Consider the following 16,229-nt stretch of genomic DNA (forward strand, 5'->3'; position numbering starts at 1 on the left):
ATGAGAACAATAAATGCTGCTTATTAATAATAATTTTCCTGTTCTAAAAATAGCTGCAAATGTTACTGTGAAGCTTATATGACCAATGATGGCCAAGGATGATTGATTATATATTCATGTGCAATGTGGTGCTTATGTGCAGGATGTTTTAGTCCATACCGTGGAGACTGTGCGCTTGGGATACTTCATGGACCTGCTGCTCAGCAGGGCTCAGCCCTTGATGCTGGTGGGGAATGCAGGAGTGGGGAAGACCGCTATGGTGGGGGCCAAGATGGATGATCTGTCTGAGAGCTACATGGTGGCCAAAGTGGCCTTTAACTACTACACCACGTCGGCCATGCTGCAGAGTACGTCTTCCGACAGGGCGTGGTTTTCTTTACCCCTCAGGGATACTGGTTCTCCTCCCACTGTACTGGGAACGACACATTCAAACATGAACGCCAACGTCTTCCCACAGTCTGAAGAATAATGCTGATATTTTCGTATCTCAGAGGTACTGGAGAAGCCGCTGGAGAAGAAGGCGGGCAGAAGATACGGCCCCCCCGGAAAACGGAAGCTGATCTACGTCATCGATGACATGAATATGCCTGCAGTGGACAGCTATGGGACAGTGCAGCCACATTCGCTTATGCGACAGCACCTGGATTACGGCCACTGGTAATCATGTGACCTTTCACACTGAAGTGAAGGGGTAATGGGGGGGAGGGGGGGGCCCAAAAAAGAATACGGGGTGAAAAATCAAATCTTTATTCATGCTACTTAACTAAAGCACGTTTTCCTTCCTGTAAAGTTACATAGCAGTAGATAAGCTAATAATACATTCTCTATAATAATACAAATGTTTGTTCTTCTAAAATGTGAACCTGCTGTGCTGTTCATTGCTGCTACTTGCTTTAGGTATGACAGACATAAGCTGTCGCTCAAAGAGGTCCGCAGTTGTCAGTATGTGGCCTGCATGAACCCATCCTTTGGCAACTTTACAGTCAACCCAAGACTCCAGGTGCTAATCTATTTTAATGTTTCTTTACAGTCGACTCATACCAATCATGACCTCATATACAGAGATTATTAACGTTTTTACACATTTTTTTTCTGGAGGTGTCCTATAAGATATGCTCACAGCAGATTTTATATTTGTATTATGGAGTCGTTATGTAAGACTGATTAAGCATTTTCGGTAATCCTTTATGTCCCCAGAGACATTTTTCAGTGTTTGCGGTGAATTTTCCGTCTTCCGATGCTCTGGAGCACATCTATGGTCAGATCCTAGCTGTCCACTTTCAGCAGTTCTCCTTCAGCCCAGCCGTTCTGGCTGTGGGCGCCCAAGTGGTTCAGGCTGCCATCTGGCTCCATCACAGGATGGTTCAGAACTTCCTACCCACTGCTGTCAAATTCCACTACACCTTTAACCTCCGTGACCTCTCCAACACCTTTCAGGTATTTTCCTACAGGGTCGTAGTGTTTTTGTCTACTCACATTGATTTTGTGCTTGATGAACACCTTTTATTACTGACTACATTGATTGTTGTGCTTTTAGGGACTGCTCCTCTCTACGGCAGACTCTCTGAAGTGCAGAACAGACTTGGTGCAGCTCTGGCTCCATGAGTCTTCCAGGGTGTACTCCGACAAGCTTCTGGAGTCCCGAGACCAGGAGCTGTTCCGGCAGCTTCTGTCAGAGGCAGCTCACAAGCATTTCGAGGTCAGCCGCAGAACTCCTGCTTCAGAAAAGCATCGAATGAGTGAACAAGAAGCTTAGGCGATGAAGGAATCACGGCAATAACATCCTGCCCAATTCTACTTTTTAACAAAAATGACTGGTATTTATCTGAGGACATTTGGTTGATTCCCTCCAAATCAGAAATGTCAAAAATTACACAGCTACCGATACTGATACAGATTCTGATACAAGAGCTTACGTCTTCAATATTTTAATATAATGAATATATGATATAAATATTTATATATCATTCATATTTTAAACTAGTAAAAGCAAATGAAAAAATATATGCCAAAAAATCTTTAATTGGCTACTATAAACATACATAACGCCCTGTTCCGCCTTCTTGGTACATCGTGTTTTAAGCGTTTCTGAGACGTTCGCAGTTCTATTTGAATATCTTCCAAGCGAGGACACGCAAGTGGCCAAATGCTTAAAATGCCGTGTAATGTTTCTCTCCCTGGCCACAGCATCGCTTACTCTTCCTCGCTGAATGTGAGACCGTTCCCGGGACGCAGAACACCCCGTACCAGCCACTCACAAATCCTCCGGTGCTCTCTTCGTGTTACTCGCGTTCTCTCTCACACCTGCGTGCGCTTGGTTTCGGGGATTTTCCACTCAACGCTACCCCGCCTCTCGAAATTTTGTTTTTACAAAGATTTCAAATCACTGCGCTGCCCGTCGTTGTTAAAAGCATAAAATGCTTCCCGATCGTCAGCCCCTTATCTTCCCCCGGCTACAGAGGGTACTGTAAGCACATGACATCACAGCAGGCAGACGTTCACACACCGAGCAGCAAACAACTGAGTGACAGCATTAGTGTTTAGCTCGAATGGTGCAAAAAAAAAAAAAAAAAACACCTACAATGGGAAAGAGGTGTAATGCGATTGATCGTACAAATCGATTTAACGAGAAAGAGGAGCCATCTGTTTAGAGGCTGCCGAAAACTGAATAAGTATCGGATGTGGGTCGGTCACATACGGCCTGACCTGAACTTCCCACCTCTGACTTTTACGTGCTTGAGTAGGATAGTATAACCAAAGTAGCTACCAGTAGATGTTTCCGCAATGTTCCTCACACACTGACTGGCTTGTTTTGAGCTGCCTGATGGTTGGTGTGTTGTTAGGGGCCAGAGGACGACATCGTGCTCAGAGAGCCACTTATCTACTGCCACTTCAGCCAAGGGCCGGGGAAGAATCACTACATGCCTGTTAGGGACTGGACCTCCCTCAGGAGCATCTTGACAGATGCACTTGAGAGCTACAATGAGCTGCATGCGGCGATGGACCTGGTTCTGTTTGAGGATGCCATGCAGCATGTGTGAGTCCAGTGCTGCTCTCCAAGCACATGCGAGATGAAAGCCTGTGGTTCAGAAGGTGTCGTCCGTGTCCCTCACAGGCAGATGCTTCAAACCCATTAAGCCTTAAGCAGCTATAGGAGTGCAAGTGGTAATTCTGCATGCTGGTTTGAAGCACCTGAATGTCCTGAGGAGCCAGGGCCAGCAATAGCATATATTCGTAGCATGTACTGGTTTGCATGTCTTTTAGGTCATGATGAAAAACTGAATGTGCTGTAAGTGGAGTCTGTGAATGGAGATCTTCACACTGCTTTTCTTGGTGAGGCTCGTGGTGTCAGCATGCCAGGCAGGTCAGCCTGGGGCCTCCTTCCGAGCCCGTGGAGATATGCTCCCCCCAGCTGCTCCTGGGTCTTTCCCTGAGCCTCCGCTCCGCAGGAGGTGCCCAGAGCAGATCAGCTGGGAGTCAACCAGTCTCCTCTTTATAAGATGCCTGAAGCGACTCCTGCTGACTCCTCTCGATCTAAAGGAGCGACCACTCCATTCTGATGTCCTTCCAGATCTCCGACCTCCTCATCCTAAAATGAAAAGTTAACGTCTTGCTGTATTTAAATGCTGCTCTGTTGGCAGGTGCCGGATCAGCCGCGTCCTGGAGAGCCCCGGGGGGCACGCCCTGCTGGTGGGTGTTGGAGGCAGCGGCAAGCAGAGCTTGGCTCGCCTTGCAGCTTATCTGTCTTCCTTCAGCGTGTTTCAAGTCACCGTGCACAAGGGCTACAGCTTACAGAACCTGAAGGTAACTATCTGCCCCTTCTGGCTCCACCCCATAAATAAGTGTCATCAGATGAAGGACTTGGGTAGATGCTGCGTTTCCACATTTAGCTAAAGATAATAAACAAAACTTCATCCTCTTTTCGAAAAGTACTTCAGAATCGTTAAGGACTCCTTCTGAAAAAAATTAAGTTAAATATCTATCACATAAAAAAGATTCATTGAAAACTAGGGATGGATCCGAATCAGAAATCAGGTCCAAGTGCAGGTGATAAGTCTAAGAGGGAAACTGACCAAATACTGATAATGCTGTTACACACCTGTCATGTGACTATTGCTGCATGTTACTGGAATATTTTTTCATTTTAAAACCTACTGCTCAATTTCAGTTACCCAGAGTCCCAGATTATTTTTTGCAGTGTGTGTGTGTGTGTGTGTGTGTGTGTGTATGTGTGTGTGGCTTATGTTTATATTACATTGTGGGGACCAAATATACAGCTCTAGGAAAACTTCAGAGACCACTCTATATTATCTATTTTTTTATCTGAATTTAAGTCTAGGTGTAATTGTGATTTTGATGGCAGACGTCTACACTGGGAGGCAGGCTGCTTCCAGGCTCAAAGCTTCTAAGACAGCAGTAAACAAGAATAAGGTGAAGCAGGAGACACTGGCAATAACCAAAAACCAGCCAGGTAGAGGGCAGAAGCAACTTTATAATGCCAGAGGTGACTGACAACTTATCTGACAGCACGTCATAAATCAGAGGATGACCTCAAGTGACCTTTGAAAGGAATGGGAAACATTAAGTGGTGTGAAGTGTGTGTGTGTGTGTGTGTGTGTGTGTGTGTGGGTGTGTCACAAAACTAGGTCACATCAGTTCTTATTAAATTGATCTAAAGCATATCCAATCATAATCTAATTACATTTTTTGTTTCATTTTTAAACCAGATCAAATCGTATGAAATTGTTACATGTTTAACGCGATCATTTTGTATCATTGACCATCTATCTTGACGAGTATGAGATGGAGATATAGCTCTAGTGAATATGGTACATGACAATTTAATGGAAAATGCGGAAAGAATGTGACTGGAGTGACTATTAATTTCTCTTTTGTATTTTTGCATAATTTCACATTTATTACTGGTGCAATGAAAATGACATTATTATGTCTCTGTCATACTGAATCCACGAAGTCTAGATTGTAGTGTCATTTAACGTGCTACAGGTCAGGTCTGCAATTCTCCGCCTGATTAATTAGCACAGATCAGAGTTTCTTTTAGACAGTGTTGCCCACACCAGTTGAATCTTATCTTCTTGCAGGATGTTGATCTCTCTCGGGTCTGTTAATCTTTCACTGACTGCTGAGGATGGTGATGTCATCTATGCGAGTGAAGGACTTAGGTTACACCTCATGAGTGTCCTGTTTCAGTGGCAACTTCACTAACCAGTTAACCATTATCTATTTTATTAGTGAAGGAATGATTCCTCAAAACCTCAACATTTATGCATATATTATGCAGACTAAATCATAAAAAGACATCATTGTCTGCGTCATCACTTAAGTCCACTTCGGTTAAGGTCAACAAGGACAGTATGGTGATTGTGCTCCATTCCGTTATTCAGACAGATCTGGCCAGTTTGTATATCAAAACTGGCAGCAAGAACATCCCAACAGTTCTGCTACTGACAGACACTCAGATCCCAGACGAACATTTCCTGGTGCCCGTCAGTGACCTTCTGGCCTCAGGTAGGTACCCTCTGGAATTCTCTACGTCTTGCCTTATTAACCCTATGTTGGTCGGATGTTGAGTAGCTGTAGATGTAGGTATATTGTCTCTGTGAGGAAGACACATTAAGACCCAGGACTCTGGGATTGATTAACGACTTCCTCTCATCATTGGTCTGTTTGCCTTTTGTTTACTTATGTGCCCATTGCACTGCAGTCCCCGGTTCCACTCTCGCCATAACCCTAAGCGGGGTCTGGGCACTGCTACCTCACTTCTCCTTCTTCTTCACCTCTACGACTCTTCATGTGACCTAACTCATCTTCTGGAATGTCTGTCATGCGTTCCGTCTTGAATTCCAGTCTCTATTGTTAAACTTCCACAATCTTCTAAAGACATTTTCCTTTAAACAAGATGCCTGCAATCACCACTGTACACCCAGCTATTATTTATTTCAATACCCTTAACCTCTGTGTTTGTTTATCTTGATTGAACGATAACTGTTTGTTTTTTTATCATCATACCTTTTTCTGATGAAAGACATAATAATGGTGTTAATTTGGGTTTAATTCTGGACTTCAACAAGCACTGCTTAAACAGAAGAATTGATTCTAATGTAATACAGCTGGTTTGCAGGGCTTCTAAGCATCAGTGTCATGACAGTCAGGAACTCTTTTATAATTGGTACCTTGCTGAATGCTCTTAATGAACTTAAATTATTGTCTACAAAAAAGAATGATGACATTGTTCTGGAGCTCTTTGCTCTCTTAGATTTTCATGGCCAGGCTTGAAATGTTAATTTACAAAACCAGTCACTTATATCACCGACATTCAGGGCCATGTAAAAAAAATAAACTGGCAAGCTGATAGCAAATCTTAATTTCAAATGAGTGTGTAATATTCCCATAAGCGATGAGCCTTCGGCAATGCTGGGAGCAGAACAGAGAGACTTTCTGCTCTTGCTATACCAGCACAGAAAGGGCATTTAGTGGATTCGGGCAGTAACATCCAGTGTTAAAGAACAAAAAGGGGACTAAAAGCTGAGTAGACCTGATGTTTACGCAGAGACTTTCAAAATCTGCCCACTTTATTTATTAGTCTGACCATTTCCCCCGCCTGCCTGCCCAGGTCAGCTTCCCGACCTGTTCAGTGATGAGGAGCTGGGTCAGATCTTGGCAGCAGTTAAGAGTGAGGTTCGGGGACTGGGTCTGCTGGACTCCAGGGAGAACTGCTGGAGCTTCTTCATTGACCGGGTCCATCGTCAGCTCAAGGTTGGTGTTACTTGTCTCATGATCAGACCTGGAGTAAGGATTACTATATACTTTGCTTACTGTTTAATATTAAAAGGGCACTTGATCAAAGCTGCATTGTTTGAAGAATACAGTGAAGCAGAAAGCTAAATACCCCCGCACTGAAAGCTAAATACCCCCGCACTGTAGAATGAGAGGGATAATTCTGTAGTGTGGGCTTCACTGAAACCACATGCCACAGCCTCTCTAAAAAGACCGTATCTATTGCAAAATTACGGGTTCTTCCACACAACAATCCTGGGCAGCACTGCACTTCATCATGCCTCATCTATCAAGTGTGTGTTCAGTGTGAGAGCGTTTAAGCCAAATTCCTCACTTCCAGGCATATAGCGCCCCTTATTGGAGAGATATTTTAGTGACTGATAACTAATTTTGATATTTCCTCCACTGAATATGTGACTGATGTGATGTCATTTTTGTTGTAATAACTATTTGTATAAAGAATTTGTTTTATTATTTGTAGGTGGCAGAATTTTACATCTACTGATGGGTCCGGTTTTCATGTCTTTGGAGATACAATTATGATCCATGTTAATTCATGATAAGATTATGTCAGATAAATGACCCCGGATGGGGAAGGATTAAAGATGGAGGGTGCAGTTAACAGATGCTTCATTCTTTCTACCACTAGGTGGTGCTGTGTTTTTCCCCAGTGGGCAGCAGACTCAGAGTCCGGGCCCGGCGTTTCCCCACCCTTTTCAGCTGCACGACTATCGACTGGTTCCACGAGTGGCCCCCCGCAGCCCTACAGTCCGTCAGCCGAAGGTTTCTGCAGGAGATGGACGGAATTGAGGTGAGGTCTACAAGTGTGTCATTCCTCTCTGTCCCACTTACAACACTGCCCCCTACTGTCAGTTCTGCATCTGTCTCATCTCATGGCCCTGAGTTTCTTAATGTTACAATTATAATTCTTTATGTTTTCCAGAATATTCTTCCACCGGTTTATGTTTGACGATTTTTCACAGTATTTCGCAAACAAGCTGAAAGCCCGTTACTTCACTGATACTTTTAATTAATACAATGCAGATGAATTAAATTTCTTACTAGATTTCTCATAATTAGTTCTCCCCTAACAAAGAAACAAATGAGCAATTAGATGCACATTAAGTTCGGTGACAGAACGAGTCTCTCTCTCTGTTATTATTTACTCTTTGGCAGTGGAACGATCACTAGCCAGGATCATTTATGCTAATAAAACAAGTAATTAACAACAGTGAGACGACCCTCTTAGGTGGCACAGCTGTTTGAGGCAGGAAGCGTTGTCTGCTGGTGACCTTCTCTGAGGAGAAGTGACAGGCTGGGGGGCGGGCCCTTTCCAGAGCCTGGTTGACATACGACCAGCTGCTGCCTGGCTAAGAGATCCCTCCGTTTGCCAGGGTGGGAGTCAGCGCGAGCTCTGCTGTTTGGACCGTGAATAGGTGCTCAGGATGCAGATATGTCACAGTTGTGGTGCAGCGTGAGCACTGAATGAGTACATTATATTTACCTAAAAACAGATTCGGTTGACTGAGCCCACATATATAGGAACGCCATGGAGAGTCGGTATTCCGGTATTTAATTCCCAGATGAAGTAAAGCTTTCTGAAGCCCAACAGGAGCGGCACGGTGTCGGCACACAGAAAGTGCCAGAACAATGAGCATCGTTATCATCTTGTTCATCTCATATATGACAGTAGAGAAAGTTTGTGGAATTAAATGCAACAGTCACCTCACCATATGTCTCTCTTTCCATTGCCTAATGTGTTATTTTCACTCTTTTTAAATGTGCATTATGTTGTGCTTTGATTCCTGCCTGTGTAAATAATTCATTTATGTAGTAATCGATACCTAGTAGATGGGGACAAAATAAACTGCTTTGTAGCAGAAATGCACACAATGAGTAACGTGACAAATCTGTAGTCATTCTTCTCCACGGGAGTGAGGAGACTGAGGTGTGACGTAGAAAGTGATCCTGCTTTGAAGTCCGTGTGTCACTGGCTCAAATGTATTATTTTTGCAGTGGTTTCAAAGCATAATCATTTCTGGTTGCACCACCTAAACTTCCGATTGAGTAAGTCTGGCCGGACTGAGTAAAATGGGAAAACTTGCAGATGAATTCTGAATTTATGAAGATAATATTTCAGAAGCCATCAGCTTTGAGTGTTAAACTCGGTGCAATCCGGCCTGTTCCATGGGCCTTCCCGGCTTTTACAGCCACACATCCAGGAATCCATCAGTCGTTTCATGGCCTACGCTCACACCAGCGTCAACCAGGCGAGTGAAAAATACCGCCGCAATGAGAAGAGGTACAATTACACCACCCCCAAGAGCTTTCTTCAGCAAATCACACTGTACCGGAACCTTCTGGGCAAGAAGAGAGAAGAGCTTGCATGTCAGATGGAGAGAGTAGTCAACGGTTTGCAGAAGCTGCAGACCACTGCCTCGCAGGTACTACAATTTCTAGGATTGCCAACACACTACGTTCTATGCATATTGTGATTTTTCTTTCTAATGCAGCTGAAAGTTAGTCATTAGCTTTTCTACTCCCACAGTTGTAATTTCTGAGCCTGTGAGTCTAGGACTAAATGAAAATTCAGGTGACAGCAGCAGATTTGTCATTTCTTGTGAACATATGGGCACCTCTGGCACAGTGAATTTGCATTTTTCAAAAACCCCTGCATTGCAGGTGGACAATCTCAAGGCCAAACTGAGCTCACAGGAAGTAGAGCTGAACTTGAAGAATCGAGATGCAGAAGCTCTAATCGGAAAGATTGGCTGCCAGACAGAGATTGCGAGCAGCAAAAGGCAGATTGTGGATGAAGAAGAACGGAAGGTGGACTAGTTTGTTTGTAAACAACAGCTTGACTCCTAGGTGCCTGTGCTTCTGTGGCCCCTAACCTAGTGTTGGATTTTGAGAGGTTAACTACAATGTGTCTTTGATACGTAAAACCTTCATTGTTTATTGACTGTAGGCTTCAGCTATAAAAGCTGTTCACGAGAGAATGACCCGGTTTGTGTCCTGAGGTAACTCTGTTCCCTTGATGGCAGGTCACAGCCATGCAAGCAGAGGTGTCACTAAAACGAAAGGACTGTGAAGCAGATCTGGCCAAGGCTGAACCTTCCTTAGAGGCCGCCACAGCTGCCCTGGACACCCTGAACAAGGTACCCCAGCGGCCACTTTTGCAACGGCAGGAAACGGCACAAAATTACCACTGGCAGCATGTCGGCCTTCTTCGCCTGAGTGCTGCTTAATTGATCCCCGAAGGTAAACCTGACAGAGCTGAAGTCGTTTCCCAACCCACCAGCGGCTGTGAGCAATGTGGTGGGTGCCGTTATGGTGCTGCTGGCCCCCCCCGGCCGCGTGCCCAGAGACCGCAGCTGGAAGGCGGCCCGCGTCTTCATGGGAAAGGTAGCCTGTCATCGGGTCGCTCACGGCATCCTCATGCATACTGAGCTTTTCTTTAGCCTTGATGGTGTGTTTTGATGCCTCATTTGAGATTCTATCATATAATTTCATTTAATAAAATTTGGCAGTACACATAGTTACATTTAAAAATGTACATACTGAACGTAAATCTTATTTTATTTTAAAGATTATACTTCCTAATGCAGAGGACAGCAGAAATGCTGATGTAGCACTTGTTTAAACCCTGGCAGGCAGATGACTTCCTGCAGGCTTTGATGGGTTATGACAAAGAGCACATTCCAGAAGCGTGCCTGAAGGTGGTCAAAGAGGAGTACCTGAGCAAGCCCGAGTTTCACCCGGACCTGGTCCGCACCAAGTCCTTCGCGGCCGCTGGACTCTGTGCCTGGACCATTAACATTGTTCGCTACTATGAGGTGGGACCCTAACCCACGTTTGTGGATGGTTGCTGGAAAATATGGGGAAACGCTTTACATTATCTACACCTTCATAATGCCTTTATAATGCATTCATAGAACATTCAGTGTACCATTATAATGCATTCATAGAACATTCAGTGCACCTTCATAATGCATTCACAGAACATTCATCAGCAGCATGTAAGCATAACAACCTAATGAATAGCAAATATTAAATGCATATTAAAGCTTTTAAGGTATGTTAGGATGTTAAGGTATCCTTACATGCTGCTTATGAATGTTCTCTGAATGCATTATGAATGAGCGCTGAATGTTCTGTGAATAATTAATGCATTATGAAGATGTACTGAATGTTAAATGAATAAATAATGAATGTATTTTCAAGGTGCGATTAATGTAAGGCAAAATGCTTTAGACGAAAAATATATCTCATGGGACAGACATTATGTATATATTACTATGAAAATGATCTTTTACCTAAAGTATAGATTGATATTCACACTGTCATTTTCATAATAAGTAATCAAATTAAAACAAATTAAATAGATTATATATAGAGAATTGAACTTTTTAATGATATTCCATTTCATATTTAATCATTTGCTCTGATCAACTCAGGAGGGTAACGTGTATTAATTCAGCGTGGTCCTCCTGGCTCATTTTCCTCTGCCGTGATGCCTGTAGGTATACTGTGAAGTTGCACCGAAGAGGCAGGCCTTATCCCAGGCCAACAGCGAGCTTGACGTGGCCACGGGGAAGCTCACCACCATCCGCAAGAAGCTGCTCGTAAGTGGCTTTCCACCCCAGGAACACATGCGGACATTAAAATGTGCAAAATATTTCACGCACCTCAAAGCTGATCTTTAAATAAATTCTACTAGATTCAAAGCTATATATACACACAGCATGTAGAGCGCAGTTATAAATGTCCTTTGAAATGAAACAGCCCCCGACCTGCTGACCATTCGGCATTATCTTTCTGCGGTGCATCTGCAAATTTGGACCTCGGCTAGGATTTGGATGCCAACCTCCGAAGCCTCACAGCTCGGTTTGAGAAAGCCTCAGCAGAGAAGCTGCACTGCCAGGAGGAAGTACGGCGCAGCAGCCGCGCCATTGAGCTCGCCAACCGGCTGGTCCAGGGCCTCCAGGTACGAGGGAGAGCGGCGCCCGCTTCATTGGCCGAGCAGCCGGTCAAATGCCTGGAGATGAGTGGAGGTGGGGGTGACAGGACCTCGTCGCTGTGGCCGGCTGGCCGACGGGAGGAGGGCGCTGGGTTTACAGAGGCGTGGGCGGAACTAGCACCTTTAGGAAGGCATGAGGGAAGATGGCGACCGGCGAGAGGGAGGCAGGGAAGGAAGTAGTGAGCCTCAGCCAATGCATCATTGAACTGGATAACCTGCTGGTCAGGATCCAGGTGGAAAATGATAGTTTAGGGCAGGACGTGCCGGGGGGGGGGGTGGGGGGGGTTCATCAGCATTTGTTCTTGCCAACAGGCTGGTAAAAGGGGAGAAAAGTGACAGAATGACCACAGAGTGATATATGAAAATTTAAGACTGGGCTCTCGTGCTGCGTTTTCCAGCTCGTACACCTCTGCTCCGGTGTCCGACACTGACTGAACGGCAAATGCATCACAGCCATTTTTATACGCGTATGATAAATGTGTGGGCAAATATTAATATTAATATGATTGCAGCCATTAAATCGGCAGCGAAACTGATAAAATCACAGGCATTTCAAAATGAAGTTGACATTTATATATCCAGTATAAATAAAGTTTTTCAGACTGGTGTTAATTTTGACATAAATTTCATGCGGATGACCAATCTGTACCAGAATTAGAAAAAAAATGTTAACAAACAACATAAAAGGGTAGGAATGTATGAGTGTAATACATTTTTAAACAGTGAAGCTTTAAGCTCGCTTGCTTGCGAACATTAGAGTAGGGAAGCAGAGGATTTAAACATATCAAGATAAATGAATTGTCTTCATGCCATTGACCTGGATGCAACGGCGTTTAGACTAATAAATCAGACAGTCTATATTTAATCATTAACTTACTTCAAAACCTCAACAGCTGTTGGAAATTAAAAACGGTTCACCCCAGACTGAGTGATATTACAGGCAATCCATAATACATTAGGGAAAAATGATAGTGATTTTTAACTGTCTCGGAATTTATTACACGTTTTCCAGATCTAGGGCCCTTGTAAGGCATTACTATGCATGATTTATTGTTTGAAAGGGATCAGAGTAACATTATTGAAGTTAAAACTGGATGCTAAATTGATTCTGAAATTTTACTTTAACTTTTATAAAGCTAGTCCTGGTGAGTTTGCACTTGTATACATCCTCCTTCTTACCTCCAGTCCTAGTGACCAGGCCTTGTCTTTTCCCATATTTGGATGTGTGCCACTGGTACGTAGTACTGAACATTAAAACATTATTTGACTCATTAACTAGCAATAGTATGAAGCACATTAATGGTGCAATTTTTTCTTGCATTTTGTCTAGTGAGAGCTTTTGTCCGGCAAGGTTTTGTGAGTTTTTTTTTCAGCTGTGTCATTATAGAACATATTTGGTGTGAATTTGATGTTCTAAAACACAAGATAAGTGAAATCCATCTTTAATTGCTCTCTTTTAGGCTTTTTAGACAAGTATGTCGTAGAACTTCTCCCAGGAGGGAGTCGTTAGCAGTATAAGGCGTGTTTGCTAAGAGGGTGTTTTGCATCTAAAACACCTGCCTTTTACACGGATTTGCACCAAAAGTGAGAACTGTGACTCCATTTACACATTTCATAAGGTCGTCTCCACGCATTGTTGAGTTGAGAACTATTGAATTTTAATGTATTTAAATGTGTAAACTGTTGTAAGGCGAAGCCCTTGTCTTAATAAGAATGAATGTCATGCTGTTAAGAAGTTTTGTGAAGAGAAAATTAAGGTAAGTGTGCATAATCTGTATTTTATATTGCACTCTAACCGTGATCAGTTTTAACAATAAAACTAAAATATCCATCACTCATAGTTATCCAGACACCAAAAATACATAATATTGTAAATTCATCTAATTTTAAATAAAACATTAGTATCAAAACAAACAAATGTTGTCCAGTGTGCAATGCATTTCTCCCATTTCTATAAATAGGTTAACTGATTTTTTTTGTGATTAATATAAAAAATAAATAAAATAAATAAAAACCACATTTCCGATGTTCTACTAAAATATTTGAAGAACTTTCATCTTTAATCTAAACTCTGAATAGTGAAGTTGTACACATTAATTGCAATTGTTATAGAACACAGTAGCCTAATCATTTTGTAGAGCATTTTCATGTAATGACTATAAGGAGGTGACAGGTCAATGTGGTCAATTTTCGTCCCAAGTAGGTTTTCCCGAATTATCATAGATGGACTCTAAAATGTGCTTAAACATTTAGTGGCCGATCTACAGATGTTCTTCAGAACCACAGCCAAAGGTCACCTTTGTACTACAGGTGTGGTGGTTGTGAGAACCTTTCTCAATTAAGTAGTAGCTTTATTAAAATCAATAGCTTCATAAATATTTCTAAATATCTGATTTATTTGATATAAACAACTAATGGCTGTGATATGTCCTGATGACTAGCTGGCCCCAGTTGTAGTTGGAGGGCACTGAGCAGTCTGTGTGTATTTCTTGCAGTCAGAGAACGCTCGCTGGACGAAGGCTGTGGAGCAGTTTGAGGCCCAGCAGAAAACCCTCTGCGGAGACGTGCTCCTGTCCTCCGCGTTTGTCTCCTACCTCGGCTACTTCACCAGACCGTATCGCCAGGAACTCCTACAAAACTCATGGATCCCGTTCCTCACATCCTTGAAGGTACAGTCCGCGTTCTGTTGCACATCTAACACTTTGAGAAGTATTTTCATCATTAGTTGTAAGCCTTCCATATTTAAGCATTTATTACGGGAATTTGAATTCTAATATTGTTTCAGTAGCAGAGGTAACAGTAAAATTTCCTTTACGTTAACCTGGATTTTGAGAGAGTTGTGTATCACCTTCATGCCATTTTGAAACCAGGTTTGGTATTGGTATTCATATTGCTCAATCCTTCTGACTTTGACTAACATATTATCCTGATGATCAGCTTTTAATTTCTGCCTAAGTGCTTGAGTAGATCTGTCACATAGACAGTTGGGTTCCTCAGGGTTTGTGGTACCTCCTGTTTACTCTTCCTGCTCCAGGATCCCATCCCCCTAACAGACGGCCTGGACCCCATCCTCATACTCATGGACGATGCCACCATGGCAGCCTGGAGCAGTGAGGGGCTGCCAAGCGACAGGATGTCCTTGGAGAATGCTGCCATCCTGGCAAACTGCGAGCGCTGGCCACTCATGATCGATCCACAACAGCAGGGAATCAAATGGGTCCGCAACTGGAGTGGACCCGACCTGAGAGTGGTGCAACTGGGCCAAAAGGGGTGAGATTTTTTTAGACCTGTAGGGATGTTTAATGTTTTATTCTTTTCTTTTTTCTTTTATGTCAAACATAGCATTTAGCTGGATACTTGGAAACTCTCATATGTCAACATTTAGTTAATGTCTCACAAACAGCTGTAGTGATATAAATCAAATTTAAATGTAGATCATCTGAAACCTAATAAACACAATCTTTTTTTTTTTTTACTATTATGGAAATTTATATGTGGTAAATGTGTAGATGTTTTTTGCAAGATGCCAATTGGAAGTATATAACATCTGTACGTAGGATAAGCAATGTTTAGGAAATCCAATGACATTTCTGAGCAACTGATCCCTTGTTTTGGATCTACTTGATTGTTTCAAGATACTTGGACACTATTGAACAAGCTTTGGCCACCGGAGCAAAAGTCCTGATTGAGAACTTGGGGGAGATGATTGATCCAATTCTTGATCCTCTACTGGCAAGAAATACAATTAAGAAAGGAAGGTATGTTGCCGTGGTTACATTTTGTCGGCGTTCCATTGGACTTTATTGACCTTTTTGCAAACATAAAAATGCTGCAGGCACTCAGTGGCGCGTGGAATATGCTGCTCGTGTTATTCGTATGGAAAAGAATGTTCGTTTTGTCTCGTGAGTCCTGTTTCAAGTAATTACTGACTTAAAGCAGTTTATAAAAGAATAAGTTACTAATGTGTTCAGATAGCAGTTAGACTGAAATTCTAGGCATGTAGGGAATATATTATACCTCAAAACATTAGTGCTGTGTAATTTGGCTTCATGGGGCTACAGTGAAAACTCTTCTTTTGGAATTAGGAAATTGAAACAAAACAGAGAGAATTTTTGAATTGGTCGATAGATTTCTGGTTTGAATTATTAATCTTGCACATTATATTGCTTCTACTCAAGATCTGTTTGCATCTGGTCCAATAAGTAAGAAACGAGACACAGAAAGTTAACGCTGGCTCCGATATTCCTACTATAATGTAAAACTTGCATTTGAGTCGGTGCACAAGAATGAGTATGAAATATGTGAATGGACATGTTCTCTGGAGCTCGGTCTCCTGAACTCTGACAGGCTGCTGTGGAACATTGACAGCAATACTGCTCCTTCTACTGTAGCTGACCATCACACTTGCTCC

At 42.8% G+C, this 16,229-nt stretch overlaps 1 protein-coding gene across 2 annotated transcripts in view; it reads left to right on the top strand.

Moving 5' to 3' along the window:
- The window catches only part of LOC125748777 (dynein axonemal heavy chain 11), a 53,314-nt gene that overhangs the window by 25,629 nt on the left and 11,456 nt on the right, over window positions 1–16,229 (top strand). Inside the window, exons 44-63 of one of the 2 annotated variants that reach the window (XM_049025344.1) lie at window positions 143–347; window positions 492–657; window positions 898–1,000; window positions 1,198–1,437; window positions 1,538–1,699; window positions 2,844–3,037; window positions 3,642–3,804; window positions 5,406–5,529; window positions 6,635–6,777; window positions 7,448–7,609; window positions 9,009–9,242; window positions 9,481–9,627; window positions 9,843–9,956; window positions 10,060–10,203; window positions 10,452–10,634; window positions 11,322–11,423; window positions 11,651–11,785; window positions 14,314–14,487; window positions 14,853–15,088; window positions 15,454–15,576. In XM_049025344.1, the coding sequence (XP_048881301.1) occupies window positions 143–347; window positions 492–657; window positions 898–1,000; window positions 1,198–1,437; window positions 1,538–1,699; window positions 2,844–3,037; window positions 3,642–3,804; window positions 5,406–5,529; window positions 6,635–6,777; window positions 7,448–7,609; window positions 9,009–9,242; window positions 9,481–9,627; window positions 9,843–9,956; window positions 10,060–10,203; window positions 10,452–10,634; window positions 11,322–11,423; window positions 11,651–11,785; window positions 14,314–14,487; window positions 14,853–15,088; window positions 15,454–15,576 (3,254 nt within the window). Of the gene's footprint in view, window positions 1–142; window positions 348–491; window positions 658–897; window positions 1,001–1,197; window positions 1,438–1,537; window positions 1,700–2,843; window positions 3,038–3,641; window positions 3,805–4,480; window positions 4,505–5,405; window positions 5,530–6,634; window positions 6,778–7,447; window positions 7,610–9,008; window positions 9,243–9,480; window positions 9,628–9,842; window positions 9,957–10,059; window positions 10,204–10,451; window positions 10,635–11,321; window positions 11,424–11,650; window positions 11,786–14,313; window positions 14,488–14,852; window positions 15,089–15,453; window positions 15,577–16,229 lie in introns of those variants that run through there. The other variant, XM_049025345.1, reaches the window with a different exon arrangement.

The sequence above is a fragment of the Brienomyrus brachyistius genome, chromosome 9, assembly GCF_023856365.1.
Source record: "Brienomyrus brachyistius isolate T26 chromosome 9, BBRACH_0.4, whole genome shotgun sequence".
Taxonomy (NCBI): Eukaryota; Metazoa; Chordata; class Actinopteri; order Osteoglossiformes; family Mormyridae; genus Brienomyrus; species Brienomyrus brachyistius.